This window comes from Balearica regulorum, chromosome 3 (assembly GCF_011004875.1).
Source record: "Balearica regulorum gibbericeps isolate bBalReg1 chromosome 3, bBalReg1.pri, whole genome shotgun sequence".
Taxonomy (NCBI): domain Eukaryota; kingdom Metazoa; phylum Chordata; class Aves; order Gruiformes; family Gruidae; genus Balearica; species Balearica regulorum.
Genome location: NC_046186.1, coordinates 20,145,073 through 20,161,778, shown reverse-complemented (window position 1 = coordinate 20,161,778; position 16,706 = coordinate 20,145,073). Strand labels below are relative to the sequence as shown.

Genomic DNA, 16,706 nt, shown 5'->3' with positions numbered 1-16,706 from the left:
GTGCTGATGTCTAAGGTGAAATGTAATAAATTATTATATTTAGAGTCATAGAATTGTTTTGGTTGGAAAAGACCTTTAAGATCATCAAGTCCAACCATTAACCTAACACTGCCAAGTCCAACCACTAAACCATGTCCCTAAGCACCACATCTACACATCTTTTAAATACCTCCCAGGGATGGTGACTCAACCACTTCCCTGGGCAGCCTGTTCCAGTGACTGACAACCCTTTTGGTGAATAAACGTTTCCTAATACCCAATTTAAACCTCCCCTGGCACAACTTGAGGCCATTTCCTCTTGTCCTATCCCTTGTTACTTGGGAGAAGAGACCAACACCCACCTCACCACAACCTCCTTCCAGGTAGTTGTAGAGAGCGATAGAAGTTGTAATAGGAAATTTGTTACAGGTCATATGTCTGTTGACACAGAGACACTACGCTTACTGTGAAAACATCCGGAATTTTTCTCTAATACCCACAGAAGGCATTTTACAGGCAACTGGACTGTATGTAGTGCAGAGGACTGTGTACAGCTCCAAGGTCTACCTGCTCTCTCAAGCTTGGTCCTGCTTCTGAATGTCAGCCTATGCCATAAGGAAGGACAGGCAGGGATTTGCGAAATTATCTCCTATAAGCTTTCACAGTTGAACGTAGCGATGCCTCTACAGTGACATTTGACCATTTTGAGTTTACCATCTTCCTTTCTTCTTCTCTTCTCTCCTACTTGTCTGGGCTAGTAGGAGGCAGCCTTGCTGAAGCTTCCTTTCCTCTTTTTTCAGCATAGTTTTGGATGATGCTTTAAATGAAATGTCCTTTTTTTTTTTTTTTCTTTTCATCCTCTTCAACTTCTGGTTAGTGGGAGAACTGTAGCAGAATGGAAGGTGGTATGGGGAAGAAAAAAAAACCAGTTGTGATGGGTGGGGAGGCAAAAGGGACTAATCAAGGTGAAAACATACATAAGAGAAGAAATGTACAGGCTAAAGAAATTGTACCGTATAAAGTGTTCCTATCCATTAATAAATTTTGCAGGAAAACTGAAGGAAAAAAAGACTCCAATCATTGTTATATGTGGTATTGGTTTTCTCATATGTTACCACAAATACTGCTGTGCCTGAACTTACACTCCCATGTCAGGCTGCTTCAGTCTTGGCAGTTGCTCAAAAGAGTTCTTCAATCAAGCTCATGTTGACAGTAAAAAACATATTAAAGCCTCTAGAGGAACTGGTTTGCCAATTATTTTATTTATAACACTGTGTACATCTCTATCGTCTCTCTAAATTCACTATCTGTTCTGTTGCTTCAGAGCTACCTTCTACCTATGAAATTAGCTAATACGACTTGCATAAATACCACTCAATTGTTGTGGTGCCAGCTGGCTCTTCAGAGTAGTCAGACTTACAAATACAAATTTTTCTAAAATAATATAGATATTTTAGTTAAGAAATGTATGTCTAATTTCAAAGTTATCAGTATGTAAGATTTATGGTGATCTCTTTGTGGTAGGGCAATTGTTGGATTTTTCTGCATTCTTTCTCTTACGTTTTCCTTGCTTCAATGCAAATAACTCCACATGACTGAAAAATTATTTTTGAAACCTTTCAAAACCAGATCTTAGTTCAGAATATCTGTGTTCTCAGGTCATGGGCAATAAATTGTGAAGTATGTGGAAATGTGCAGCATCAGGAGAAAAATTCAAAACCTTTTCTTTCAATGGTTACAAATATTTAGGCTCCTGTCTCTTCTTCAGTCTCTCTGAAATGAAAGTAATAAACAAAAGCTTGGAAACTAGTCTGTTGAATCTGGATTTTTAAGTGTGCTTTTAACTGATAGACTAGGATTCAAAGTTATTACATCATCACTTTTATAAATTATACAAATATGCGGTTGTAGAGGTATGTAGAATTGTGTGTGTGCATATAAATGCAAGGATATACATCTCTTTGTGTATAGTATCTTTCTGAAACTGGATTCTCTGTATTTCTATTTCACCCAGTGAAGGAAGCGTTTGTTTCTTTGTTTTTGTTGGGTTTTTTTACTGTCATTAAGATCCCACTTTATACTTTCACTAAATGATAATTTGCCCTACTACTACTTCTTGGTATTTAAGATTTGTTGAATAAGCTGTAGAAGGCAGATCAGAAAGCAATTCTGGTTACTGATTTTGCAACAATAAAATACAAAGGTAAAATGTTTAGCCATTGGAATCCTCTTTTTTTCTGCTCTAAAAGGGCTGCAGATGAGGGCTGCAGTTTGAATTTGATTGACATGAGGTGATGTTTATGTTATGACAGTTATGAAAATGTGCAGCTGTTCATAAAGAAATAGAAATTGAAATCTGTAGTCTTAGAAAATTCTACCTGATCTTACTATTTATTCCATCTGTTCCCATGCTTTTGGAGTATTCATTTTCCTTTTAGCAAACCTTTTTTCACTTTGTAGTTTTGCCTTTTGTATGCTGATAATATATATATGAATGAGATTATTTCATGCCAAATTGACAATCAAAAATCATATTATTTGAAAAAAATTCTCCACTGCATTTAAAAGCAATAGCTAAGAAAATAATTGTCTTAAATTTAAACCATTTTTCCATTATGAATTTTTAATAGATGAAATTCTTATGAAACCCCTAAAGAGGAGCAACAGAAGTAAACTGTAAAACATCAAGCTACAATAAGACTTATTTAACTTAATAAAATTTCAATATATAGCCGTAATTGTAGGGTATTGCCATTTTTTGAAATCATCTAAGTTTAGTTGACATGGTTTTGCTGTATAAGATAGCGTTACTTCTTTAGAAATCTGAAGCATGAAGTAGAGAGCAAAATCCATTCTCCTGTGCTCTTAAGTAAATATTTTAATTTCAGGATATGCTGCTTGTTTTAAACATTTCCTTGACATGTTGCCTTGTTAGATTAAGTAGTGAGTGAAACACAATAGAGGACCATGGGTTTGATTCCAAACTGTTTCGCAGAAGGCAGCACATACCAAAATCCAGTGTTTATATAATATTCTCTTATCCCTAGTGGGATATCACAGGAATATATATGCCCACTTGTATAGGAACCTATTACAAAGAAATGTGTCTTACACTGTGTGCCTTAAATATGTGCCCTAAGTGTAAACAAGTAGGTGTAACCTTTCAGACGATATGATGTCATTCTTAATCTAACAAGCTCATGTATTTCGGTTACAGCTTAGTGTTAATGTAGTCAATCTTACTTTCTTGTTTTGTTTTTTTTCCCCAATGTAACTGTGTTTATTGAGGCAAGTATAGTTTTTTTCCCTGCTGTTAATCTGCTTTTTAATTAAATTTTGTACTCTGAATTCTACAACCTGCCTTTCAGAGCTTCATAACACTATTATTATTGATCTACTAGAGTCATCAACAGATGTCATTTACCTCTCCCCAATTGTTCTCTTGTTAACCTAGGCAACATGAAATAGAAAAATGTTTTCTAAAAATCTCAGACGTGCCTTTTTTAGGTCTCAACTCTTTTTCATTTGTCACCATCTCCATCTTAAAATGTTAGGGAATATTTATCAGAAGGCTCAACTTCTGTGCTTTGCAAGACAGAGTGGAAGCTGTGTTATTGTATATTTGTGTGCAGGTTTTTTTTTGTCATACATTTTTAACAACAGGAATGGGCTCCTCCGCACCATTGTTCTTTCAGATGAAAAAGGCTGAATGGCGAGCCTTTGATGCAACAGGATGTGGTGATGTCCTATAGAACAACAAATCCGTGTCGTATTGTGCAGGCCAAAATTTGTAGTGAGCTCAGAGTTAACTGTTCCAAGACAGCACTTTCTGTGATTCTTTTATTTTTTGCTTTTTACCTTTTTAGCAGTGAACTGATGTGGCTTTGATGAAGATTCCCAAGTGTTATATTATGGTTTGCCTTTGCCTTTTTCATCTCCCATTCACCCCATGAAGCTCAGCTGGGCTGAATTTCAAACCCATTGTGCTCACAATGTTCTCTTCCACCATGGTGTGTACACAGGTCACCTTGCTGAGTCCTGTGAGAACAAAGCCTCGTAACCATCCACCCTGTGAAAAGACTTCTAGTAACTTGTTGTTCCTTCTCTCAAGCTCGCTCTTGACGTTTTTGTTTCAGACAAGTTCAAAGATGATTGTTCCATTTTCTTAGATTGAGAAAATTATAGATTCAGATTTTGGATGCTGGAGACAATACAGTAATAGAGAACTGGCGGGGGGGGGGGGGGGGGCATCAGATTTTACACACCTGTTAACCAGGAGTTACAGAATTATTTTGGTGAAAAGATCTTTTCACATGCATTTTCTATTACTGCCATGTATTGCTTCCTGAGAAGTGTATGTAAATTGTATTAGCACTTCATATAAGTAGCACTCATTGAAAGCTTTACCAAATCTAAAGTAAATTTATGGTCTTTTTTTTAACCAGAAAATCAGTTTATTAATGTAGGAGCTGAATTAGATATATTATCCATACCTCATATCATTTAACTAAAAAGAAGCTTACTTGGAGACAGGAACATGTACTTAACAAAAATCACAGGGTTTCTTTTTTATAAACAGAGTATTTAAGGAATATGTTTGAATGAGTGGCTTGGATAAGTGCTGCAGGTTTTTTATGAGCAATTTGTTCATCTGATTTGACTTGAAGTTACAAAATACTGTTTACATGGAGTGGTAAGACAGCTTTACCAGCGGTAAGAGCTCTTTTCTGTTTTCCCCTGTTGCCACATTTGTGTGAGAGCATGTGTAACGTTTTGTGCTTTCTTCAAAAAAACCAAAATCTTCTGGTATTCAGAAGGATTACAAGGAAACTGACGAAGAGGACAGAAACAGTTGATGTTTCTGAGATCTTAAATAAAGTTAGCAGCCTGTTTAATAAGCAGTAAGTAACAGAAAATAACAGAAGCAGCAGAAATTCACTGGATGGCTTTGCTGGATGTTTACAGTAAAATTTCTTGCAGTATACTAGTTATGTGATGAGTTTCAGAATGAAAGAGGAGAAATAGATGCTAGAGTTTTAGATCGTCCTGTGTGGAAACAGTAATAACAATTCTGGTTTGAAAAGTCATTACACTGACTACCCTTACACCGTGGGCCAACTTACTTCTGGTTTTGTTCAAGAGATCTGTCATCACACTGGATGTATCTACTGAGCATCACACTGGAGTGCTTTTTGGTCACATGCTATGAAGGAAATACTAAGTGGTTGAGAAATAATATGTTAATAAAGTACATTTCGAAGTCATATAGTTCTGAATGCCTATTACAACTGAGGTCTTAGTTGTGATAGGAAATAAATCAGATTCTTACGGAGTCTAAGTTGGCCGGGAGTCACGTTCATCATTCTGACATCTTCTGACACCACTTCTGATTATGTAGATTGGTAATGGGTTATTTCTTCCCCTCACATGGATTGTAATAGTGTAATTCAGCAATATATAAAATCAATACTTTATACAATATGGAATCCCAAAAAGTGTTTTACAAAACATTATATAAATTTTATAAAAATGGATAATGTGAGACATTTCATCTGCGCTCTGTTAAATATCTGTCTATCTGTATGTTGAGCTGTTCTGTTACCAGTTCAGATATTCTGTATGAGTATTTATTGAGTTGACCTTTTGCCGCATTTTACAAGAGAATGTAACAATACAGACTTGAAAATGCCTGAACACCGTCATTAACCAGAAATATTGCTAAAATTTTAGATTTCCTTTGCTTTATATCTCAGATTTTCCAAAGCTTTAGTCATGAACAAAACTTCCTTTTTTTACCTTTGCCTCAGAAATCCCATTGAGTGCAGCAGTAGGTGCGTGGTTCATGTATTAGCAGTAAATTAAGACCACTTTCTCCAAAAGAACAGTACCAAACTAGCTGTTTTTAGGAACTGCTTTTTTTGGCAGGATTACCATTGGATGGTGGAGTTAGAACTTGGTCACCAGAGGTGTGGGCAGGTCACATTTGCTTCCACAGGTTTGCAGTACAGATTTTTAAATTCACAATGTGTCTACAAAGCAATTTTTCTGCAGTGTTCTGCACAGAATTTACTCTGAAATTATTTTCACCGTCCTTTTCATTGTTGTTCACCCCCCCCCACGCTCTGACTGTGTATCTTCACTTGTGTCATGCTAGATACTAGTCAGGATGCATGCATAAAATATTTCACTTCTTTTGTTACTGTCAAAATAACCTTTTACGCTTCTCTTAATAGAATTTCAAAGGCAGGGGTTTTTTCTTAATCTCCATTCCACATATGATGATGCATGAAACTTGTGTGTACATCCGTTACGGGAACATAGCAGTCATGGAAGCCATGGGGAATAGTTAGCATTGGCAAAAGAGAATTTATGTAGATGTAAGTGGCTTACTCTGAAGGTCATAATTAGTGAGTTTTGTGATTAAAATATTGTCAACCTTTAAAAAAATGTCTAGAGGCAGTGACTCATTGTATATAGCATTTACGTCGTTGACATACGAGCCTGTTAAGAACAGGTGCAAAAAATCTGTCTAAAAAGCTTCTGAGTCCTATTTTTGAGATAAGGTGAATCAGGAGGTGACTTGAGAGGGATATCGCCTCAGATTATGTCTAAAGTAAGCAAATGCATTATATTAAAATATTAGAACCATAGCATGGTATTTTGCAAGGCCTATTTATCCATTATGCTAGATCTGATTTGGTTTTAATAGTAGCATTTAGTTTATGTTCAGTATTATTGTCTGTATATCAGGATATGCAGTTATCTGAAAGCAAGATACTGCACACACTAGGATTCCCTAAGGTTCCTGAAACTGCCATTGAAGTCAGCCAGGATGCTCATAATCTTAGAGGATTGGGTCTTTGGTAAATATAATAATAATATACATACAAATAAACTAATATGAAAAAGAAGAAATATTTTTCTCCCCAAATATTGATCAAAATTCTTTCCTTTTCTTTGATATTTTCAGTAAACCAGAAAATACACAAAATACACAGTGTTTATGAAGAGTCAGTCTTAGTAGAGAGTTATTTAGTAACTCTTTGTGGAAGAGCTAACATTAATGAAGTAACTCAGACTAAATGTCATCTTTAGAGCAATGGAATGATCTCTGATCAGCATAATAGACTCAGACCTTTACACAAACCTATGGATATTGATAGAAAAAAAGAAAATATTTTGTAGTATATTTTAATTTCCTGGAGGACTTGAAATATTTTTAGATTTAATGTGTCTGTTGTATTTTTGTTCTCCGTTACACCGTTTTTATTTTTTATTTCTTTCGACTCATGCTGGTTTTCTGTTCTTTTTTTTTTTTTCTGTAGTATAGGGGCCCTTCATATCAACTTTCTGCTTATTTGGAAAAGGATTACATAGAAGTGGTTTTGCATGCCCTGGTTATATAACTTTTTCCACAAGCATGCTTTCAAAGCCAACAATTTCATATTATTTCTTCTGCATATATTGTAAAATATGCATAATTATTAAATGTTAGGAGTAATGTTGTAGCTGTAACTGCCATTTTTTTAATTCTTCATTTCAATTAGTTATTAAAAATCTTTAATGCATCGTTGTCCTTCCATGCACAACTTTTTTTTGAACGTTTGAATTAAGTGCACCTTTTTCTTGCCTTCTTGGTTATGGTTACATATGTGTTTACCTATTTAAAACCTTTTACAATATGTTACATGTTATAACTGAGAAAAAGTTGGCTGTTTTTTCATCTTTCACATCTTTCATGAGGAGAAGAAAAAGATACCAAGGTAAAATGGGCTTTTGTGTTATATATATTAGTGAGAAATACCTTGTGTAATGTAGGCAAATCACAAACCGATCATTATAGCAAACACATTTAATAAAATTACTTCTGTTTCTAGGTTCCATGGTGCCTTTCTCGATGCGGATTTTACATGCTGAACTTCCTCAGTACTTAGGTAATCCTCAGGAATCACTTGACAGACTGCATAATATGAAGATAATTTGCACCAAGGTAACAGCTTCTCTATGCACTAACATTTCTTAATGTTTAAGAAATAAATTTTACTGTCCTTATAAAGAAATCTAAGTTTCAACGATGATATTTTTTACTCCATCTTGATACCTATAAGGAACTCACTAAAAGAAGCAATTAAGTGCCTCTTCCATTTTAGGATACCTCCCTCTCTCCTCTGTGGTAGCTCTGACTAAATGAGTAGAACAGTGGACAACATACTTCTCTTGCTTTCATGCTTTTGCCAGACAAGTCACAGAGGACAGTAAGCAGGTGTGTTTCAGGGCAAGTAGGAGAGCTTTCTTCCCTCGCTCAGCTGCATCCAGCTAGCTCAAAGCACAGTTCTTAATGGTCTTGATCCTTCAAAAGTAGTCTTGAACCTTCAGAAATAGTCTGAATAGCTGGTTTTGGAAACAATGGTCATTTGGGAATATACAACTCGCTGAGTTTGTTTCAGAGTTTTTGTTTTGTTTTGTCAAGTGCCATAATACAAAATCATGGCCTAAATTATAATATGGGATTTGTCATTGCTGAGTGATGGGGTTGTGAATACTAACCTTGTCCACTAAATTCAACACCCTGACTGTTAAGCAGTCATCTTTAAATGCTTTTTACAGAAATCTTTCCCAAATAGTCTAATGCAACAGTGACTATGAATGTTACAATGTGGTGAATTCTAGAAGAAATGCAGCATTATTGTTTTATCTGTGACCTTGAAAGTTCAAAACTGCATATAAGATAAATACATGTGATTAATTTTTATTTTCAGTATTCCTTGAAAGTTTCCTGTATTTACTCCTGAAAATAACTTGGATAACAGAAATGAAAAGATTTTATATTGCCAATTGTATAGCTATAATGGCCTTATGTGTATAAAATCACCTTGCTTCTAGCAGAGTAGTGACTGGGATAACCAAATGTTTACAGGAAAAAAAGAGTTCTTCATATTATGAGGGAAAAAGATGAAAGGTTTGGGTAGTAAGAGATGAATGTGGCATTTGTTACAGAGTTGGAGAGAATTGATTTGGAAATAGTTGAGAGAAATACCTAATTTGGCCAAGAAGTGCTACTTTTTAGCACTTCACAAATGCTATTACCTGTTCATGACCATCTCGTCTAACACTGTTAGTGCCAGACTGTTCTCTCCAGCCTTTTCCTTCATAAACAGTCCTCCTCAATTTGAAGTAATTTTTTTTTCTTCTAGGAAATGTCATACTCCACTGTTGCAGGATTTCACAGTGCTTCTACTGACATTTGCCTACGCTGGTCTGCAGCAAATCAGCTGTTTCATATCTTGTTTTTATGTGATCTGGTATTAAGGGCTGCGTTGTCTGCCCTCAGTCATGAAGGTGCCACTAGATTCCAAAAACTTAACTGGTTTCTAAGTTGCTTTCTCTTGTAACAGAGGGAGAAAATTGTATGAATGTGAATGATGAAGTGACTGCTAAGCCGGGCGTTCATCAGCCATGTGGCTAACTTTATTGAAATGGCCATACCTCAGTTACAGTGTGATCAGCCATGATTCTCCACAGATTAAAGATTATTGGTCAATAGAGGAATGAAAGAAAAGGAAATTAACTCCCCCTCCTTTACAAGACCTTTAAGTCATCTACTACCTTGAGGTGGCTCTCCCTGCGTTCTTTTCCTTGAAGTGCATATCCTTAAAGCATATCCAGTCTACCAAGGAAGCTTTTAAACTGATGCAAGATTTTTTTTTGAACATGAACTAGGCTGATTATTTCTTTAAATAAGGGAAACTTCTGCTGGAGAAGATGAAATAGAAATAAAGGAGATTTACAAATCAAAATACACATATTTCCCTGCAAGTTCTGAAAGAACAGGTCTGTTTACTCATGTTCTCACTCCTTCAGCCTCCAGTGGCTTAGATCACTGCAAATTCTGTGTGATCCCTTGAGGAAAGCTTCTTTGACGCTGGCTGTACATCTGGTCCTAGCTCTTCTGAGGAGTGCCCCATTCTCTGCACTTCCTGTTGGTTTGCAGATCGTCATCTCTTTCACTCTGCCTTTCTGTGTCGAATTGGCAAAGATTCTTCTGGATTAGTGTGTTCACTTGAGGTTAGAAAGAGAACGGTCTCCCTTTGCTCTGACGGCTTCCACCAGAGCCAGGATACAGTAGCCAGGACAAGCTATTGTCTGTGCGTATGGATGTTCCTTTTTCAAGTACCATTTAAAAGTTCCTTTTTAAAGTACACAGAAAACTACAAACTAACACATAAAACATACCATCCTTCTCAAGGGAATATTTCTGATTAGTTATTCTAGACACCTCATTGCAGATTACTTCATTTGTTTGCATTTAATTAAATACCTTGTCTTTTGCAGCAATTCAAAGACAACTATAGAAACAGGAGTGTGAAAAAGGATAGCTTGTAAAGATAAATATGTTTTTAAAAGATAGTTGTAAATTGGTGATAATTTAACCATTTGAAGTCAGGGTTGCCTGACAAAAAGATTTTTTAGATATGTTTTAATTTTTTGTATAGAATGCTGTTAGTCTAATAATCTCAGTCTTACCTGGAATGTTCAAGAATAAAGCACATACTAATTATGAAAACTCATGGTATAACCATGAAAATAGCATAAAGGATGTACAGCCATTAGTCTTAATATTTGTATATGACACTTGGGAACCATTTTGTTTATAACAGAATTAATTGGGGAGCTTTCAACCAAAAGCCTCTAGTGGTTTACTTCCCTATTTTAAAAAGTGGGAAAATAATCTTTGGTCATTCATATTTACAGAAGGGCATACGAATAGTCATTATGTAAATGAGATGATCTTGGAATCATAAAAGCTAGAAGAGAGAAAAGACCTATTAGCTCACCTAGTCTGTCTCTGCAACGCAAGGTTGTTTTCTAGTTTTTAATGAGCCAGCCTATGGAGCTGGGGCCACATCCCCTGGGAGGCTATTCCAGGCTAATGCTAATGCATTCTTATCATATGAAAATTTGTCTTCCTATTTTGTTTCTCTTCCTTAATGTAATTGTGGGTTTTTTTCCTATCTGATACCTCCTTTTAACCTGCTAAATTCCCTCTTGCTTTTTGTTGTATGCATTCTCCAGACACTTGTCAGCTTTGGATTAGCCATTCTACTTAAAGATCTAACCATGTTTACTTTGTCACTGTTTTGGTAACTCAGGCTTTTCAGCCTCTATCTACTTACATATTTCTGGTACCTGAAGCAGGAATGGAGGTTCAGGGCAAAACCATAGTTTTCATTTTCCCTGTATAGGCAATATTGTTTTTACCTTTTCCAGTATTCCTGCAAATTTGTGGTCAAGATCTAGTCAGATATTTTACACCTCTGTCTATAGGTACAACATTTGGGAAAGAAACAATCTGTAGTGCTAAATGCCTATTGTAGCTTGGGGGGAGGAATCCAATGAAATTGTTACTGTCTCTGTGAAATTGCTGGTCTTCCTAACATGAATTGCCTCAATGAGTTGTTGCCCTTATAAGTCTGACTTCAAATAAATGGTCTCCAAACAGTCAAACAGTAAGAGTACAAATAGTAATTCAAATTACAAAAGTGTTTGTTCTTTTCAAGTATTCATTTAAAACAAGCGGGATCACTTTAGTGCTAATAGTGCTGAGGACATGCTAATAAATGCTTACCTGGAGACCAAAATGTGAAAAGAACAACAGTCAGAACTCCTCTCTTGTTTGTACCTAAGCTTCCTAGCTGATTGAGGGAGCGCTCCTGGAAATGCACACATCTCATAGTGCAGTTTATTTCACTTTTTAACCCTGATCCGTCAAGTGGCAGAGCTGTATTGGGCTCTTCTACCAGGTGGGTGGAGCAGTGCCAGGTGGGTTAACAGTCTTGCTTCCTAAAAAAGCCTCTGCAAGTGTTATGTCTGCAAAACTTTTCTAAAAATACTTTGTGCTGTTTGTCCATCAGCCACTCCCTCTGTAGTTCTACCATGCTTCTTCATGAGTAGTTACGTTCCTCCCTGGCCCTTCCATACACACTCTTCATCTCCTGGTCTTCAGTTTTACTTCCAAATTGATGAACTTTTCAGTCTCTTAACAACTGATTGGTTTTGGTTTTTATTCTCATTCAACTTCCGGTTCTGGCTCAGTTACTAAGGTCACATAAGTATTCTGTTTCTCATATGTTACTTCAGTCTAGGGAGTATTTGTCCTGACACCTTGTTTGATGAGTTTGTAGAAATGATGCTGATCCTGCCACAGTCTGAGTACCCAAAAAGCCACAATTCCAGAAGCACCAAAAAAGGTTATTTTGAGTAAGAAGCTAATGCTGGTGAAAAGTTGTGGAAGAAGAACTAAAGTAGTAAAAAGAGATATGTAAGGATAGGAAACTAGGAATGCATATGGTGGTGTGCATAGGTTAGTAATTACAGTATACAGGCGATTGATCGGGAATGAAACTGATTGATAGGGAGTGAATCAGTGAAGTAATACTAGTCAGTGAAACTCATGAGTGTGCATTTATAAATATGCTAAATGAAAAAGCATAAGTAATATGTAAAGCATGTTTAAGTGAATGGTAGAAGTGTTCAATCATATTTCTCTTTATAATAGAAACAAGGATGTTTAGAGCTATTCCGTGAGATACTACTATAATAAACAGTTTACCATCTGTAGAAAAGTGGGATGAGGGAATTTGCTAAAATTAAACATTTCATGTCAACTAACCCAATTAGTTAGCTTACGCTGAGGAACTACCTGAATCATTGATGTTATTATTAAACAATTCTTGGAAAACTGGGGAAATGCCCAAATACTGAAAAACTGCAGACGATGTTCCTATACTTAAGAAGAGCAAAAGGAGATAAACTTAGGGAATAAAACAATTAGCCTCAAATCAGCACCGAGTTCTGTTTTAATTACGTTGAGCTTGAGGTGATGTCTTAGATAGCCCCAAGTAATGTCACAGAATGGTTAATGTAATACTCTAATTGTATGCTAATATCTAATTCATTCTTTTTTTGATGATGTTAGTGAACACATTTTCAGAGAATGACTTTGTCAAACAAATGTGTTGACTTTTTAAACAAAACCGCATGTCTCATTGATGAAGGCACCTTGCGTTTAGACCATTTCAAGAGTAAGAACTCAGCCTTATTGAGAATGAGAAGTGATCATTAGGTGTTTTCCAGGGGAAGAAAAAGGTCATGGTTTTTAGACTGTAGAGAAAATAGACGTTAAGGTGTTTCTGAGAGAGCAGAGTTTGTTTTTTCCTCGGACAAGGTGCCTCATTATACACCGGGCATTTAACACTTCAGTGTGATGCTTTGGTTTCTAAGGGATTGCTAAGTGGCTACACTGCTTTTGAAAGTCTTGCAGGCATGCCACTGCAATCTCATTAATGGCAACCTATCAACTAAGCTGCAGTATCTATGGTGTATGCTCATAACCTCTCAGAATTTGAGGTAAGGCAACTTAGCCTAGCCCTCTGTGAACAAGGTTTACACTAAATCATATTACCTTGTATTTGTCATGGCTAACAATTCTTATCAGGAAAATTACCCTGGCTCAGCTGGCATGTGGTAACTGCAGTCATTTCATCATACGTCTCTCCTTGCTCTTAAGTTCCTTATAGCAAAATTTATGGCATGTAACTTCAGGCTTTCACTCTAGTCTGTGAAAAGAGATTGGTATCTCTTAGGGCAATTCCTTCCACCTTAGGATGTCTGGAATAGGTGGCATGAACTTGCTTCCTGGAGGTACTGATTGCTTTTCATTGGCTGTAGAAGGCACCAACACGCTGTCTGAGGCCAGTTTAATTCTACTTGTCTTTGCTTTGGAGGATTTCCTGTGTTGTTTTTTAAGTGTTTGCTTACAAAGCACTGAGCACAGTTGGAATGCTTTGCTGGTGTAGGAAAAAAAATAATTCTTCTTATACTGACAGAAGCTGAGAGTTCTGTGTTCGGCAGTGCACTCAGTCCCCGGAAGAGGAAGCACCTTGTATTTCCATAATTGGCTAACCACAGCAGCTGATTAAAGAGCAAGTGGCATTAATGGTTTTTGGAAGGAAATCTCAAGCAGTGTTCTACAACCAAAGTTATAAATCTCTAACAGGAAAAATAGGGTGATCTGTGGGAATCAGAGAACAAATTTGGAGAAACTGTAATGGTATTAGAAAAAGAAAAGTTTACTTCCATTTCAGATGGAGCCTTACATACATATTTTAGAAGTGCTTAAGACACAAGCTTCATTAAATATACATTTTCATTCTTCCAATAATACAACAAATGTTTCATTTAGTCAACAATTTACATGATTTAAAATCTATAATAAATAAAAAGAAGCAATAAACCCCAAACTTTGAGAAGGAAATAGCAGTAAGAACTAAGAGGAGTACTTCATTAAGGACAAAAGGATGAAACCAGAGCCCCTACTTAGGGTGGAGGAGTCAAGAGGCAGTGGCTTTCAATGAAAAATCAGTTTGACTTTCTTTGTGCTTGTTAACATTCATTCCCTGGTGAAGCATATTTCATGTTTTGCTTAACAAAATGTGTATGTCCCTAGAGTGTGCTGACATTTAATGTTCTGTAAGTATCATAAACCTGAACTCTAACATCCTTCTACCCTACAATGACTTTCTTACTTTATGCAATTGATCTAGCTGTGGTGATAATCAGTAATTTTGAACTGTACCTAGGTGAAGCATTCCTGCCTGAATTGGTTTTCATATAAACTGTCAATTGTAGATAATTTGCATTTAATGTGTAGTGCTGTTTAAACTCATGTTGGTTACTTTAAAAAATTTACTACAGATACTAGAAAATTTGGAACAAGGCTTAGCTGAAGATGGAAGTATGACTAACATTACACAGGAGAACAGACAAGGTAGGTATTCTTTAAACATTTTTTTCACAGGCAGTGTGTTTTTATCACTTGCCTAAGTATGCCAGAAGTTTTCACAAGACTGCCCCAGAGTTGTTAAAACAGTATTTTTGTAATCTTATAGCCTACTCAGCCTCTGAAATTATATACCTTGTACTTTTATTTGCTGGAATTAATTTCACAGTTTTGCCCTTGATCAAACTGGTGCACTAAATCATTTTTTTTTCCTGCTTAGAAGAAACAAAGAACATGGCTGCTATCCTGTAATGACAAATATATAAGTGTATTGCTGTTGCAGCTGGATGGATGTTTCATCTTAAGCCTTGGCTCGCTGGCTCCTCTTAGTTCTCACATGTAAAATACACTAACTTTCTTTAGATTGAACTGCCATCATGCAAGGGCTACACTGGCCTAGGATCCTTCTACATAGATGGCTGAGTCTTGCTGTAGCTGCATGGTACTTAGACTCCTGAAATACCTAAGTCACTTTTTAGAATAAGATTTAGATTATATTAATCATTTTTATGATTTTATATGCAATTCTGGTTTTTTCCTGTTCCTTCTACCGTAGTTGTTTAACTTCAATACTATAGGATACATTACTGCATCAAGAAGGGTCATCAGGACAAATTAGTTGTCCAAGCGTCTTTTTTTATTTTTTTAATGGCATTTATACTAATTAAGTAATTTGAGTACTCTTAAGAATTGGAGAAGAGATGATTGCATTGTTAGATTATATGAACCACTCATGGTGCCTAGCAAGCTAAAAACATCACACCAAGAAAACAAAAACCTTTCAGCATCAGCTGACACTCTAAGGAAATCTTGCCAACTTTTTTCTAGGATAACAGTAACCTAGAGCCTGTGGGAAGTAAGAGTCTGCCTCTGAGGTAGGAAAAGGCTGAGTAGACTTGTTAGCAGAGTTAAAAAATTTTTATAAACAATTCCCTAAAACAACGTCTGTATGGAAGGATGCAGATCTGTCTGAACTCTTCTGCTTGATCTTCAAATTAACGGGATGTAAAGCAACTTTAATGTGTTACTGTACTTTACTTAATACACCATCTAGATAGGCCCTAAAAAATTTACACACATGTGAGCAGCATATACCATAAAGGCATTTGTAAATACAATTAAATGAATTCATTTACTGTTTTTCTCAAAGGCGTTAGGGAAAAGATAAATAATCTGCTATTGAAGATTTATCCACAGTGTTCCAGGAGTTTCTGTTCTTCTGTCCTTATATCTACTATTTTTCTTGCTTCTGTTCTCCTACCTACTTTTCCCTGTTATCCCCTTTCTACCCTCATTTTTGTCCTTATTATCCCCACATTCTTTTTACCCCTTTAAAACCAAGACACTCTTTCTCATTTAAGGTACAAGGACTTTTTCCTAGCTGTCATAATCCTGTGTCCTGCAGTCTACCTCACTCATGTGTTTCTGGCTCCTTGCTTTTCCTCTCTGCTGCTGCTTTAGAGCTGAGCTGAGCTCAGGAGGAGGCATAGTTAGAAAAGCCACAGCTAGTAGTTACCAAGGAACAAGGCTGCTGAAAATTTGGAGAGATCTTCATATGTCTACTGTGCAGCTGCCTGTAGGTTTAAGACTGCCAAAAAGCCTGTGGGACTTTTGCAGACTGTTGACTGCTATTGTTTGTGGAGGTCAGCCAGGTCTGCTCCCTGTCTGCTGCTTCACTGCATTTGGAGCTCCAGGAGGCTGATAATGGGTTTGTTGGGTTTTTTTCATGTGAGACTAGCTGAGGCAAACCTTATTAACTTTATGTGAAGACAGCCTTAATTCATTATGGGGATTATGCTTAGCATGTAATTTCCTTATTGCCAGTGTAAGAAGGTGCCACACTGATCGACTTACCATGTACATCTCCTCTAGTCTGGAATAGAGTGCC

At 36.4% G+C, this 16,706-nt stretch overlaps 1 protein-coding gene across 4 annotated transcripts in view; it reads left to right on the top strand.

Annotated features, from left to right (window-relative positions):
* TRAPPC12 (trafficking protein particle complex subunit 12) overlaps positions 1–16,706 on the top strand; it is a 58,764-nt gene that overhangs the window by 21,927 nt on the left and 20,131 nt on the right. For all 4 annotated transcript variants that reach the window (XR_012834388.1, XM_075747247.1, XM_075747246.1 and 1 more), the window contains exons 6-7: positions 7,857–7,969; positions 14,734–14,806. Coding sequence is in view for 3 of the 4 variants with exons in the window: in XM_075747247.1 (XP_075603362.1) it covers positions 7,857–7,969; positions 14,734–14,806 (186 nt within the window). In the remaining variant the exon portion in view is untranslated. The remainder of the gene's footprint in view (positions 1–7,856; positions 7,970–14,733; positions 14,807–16,706) is intronic.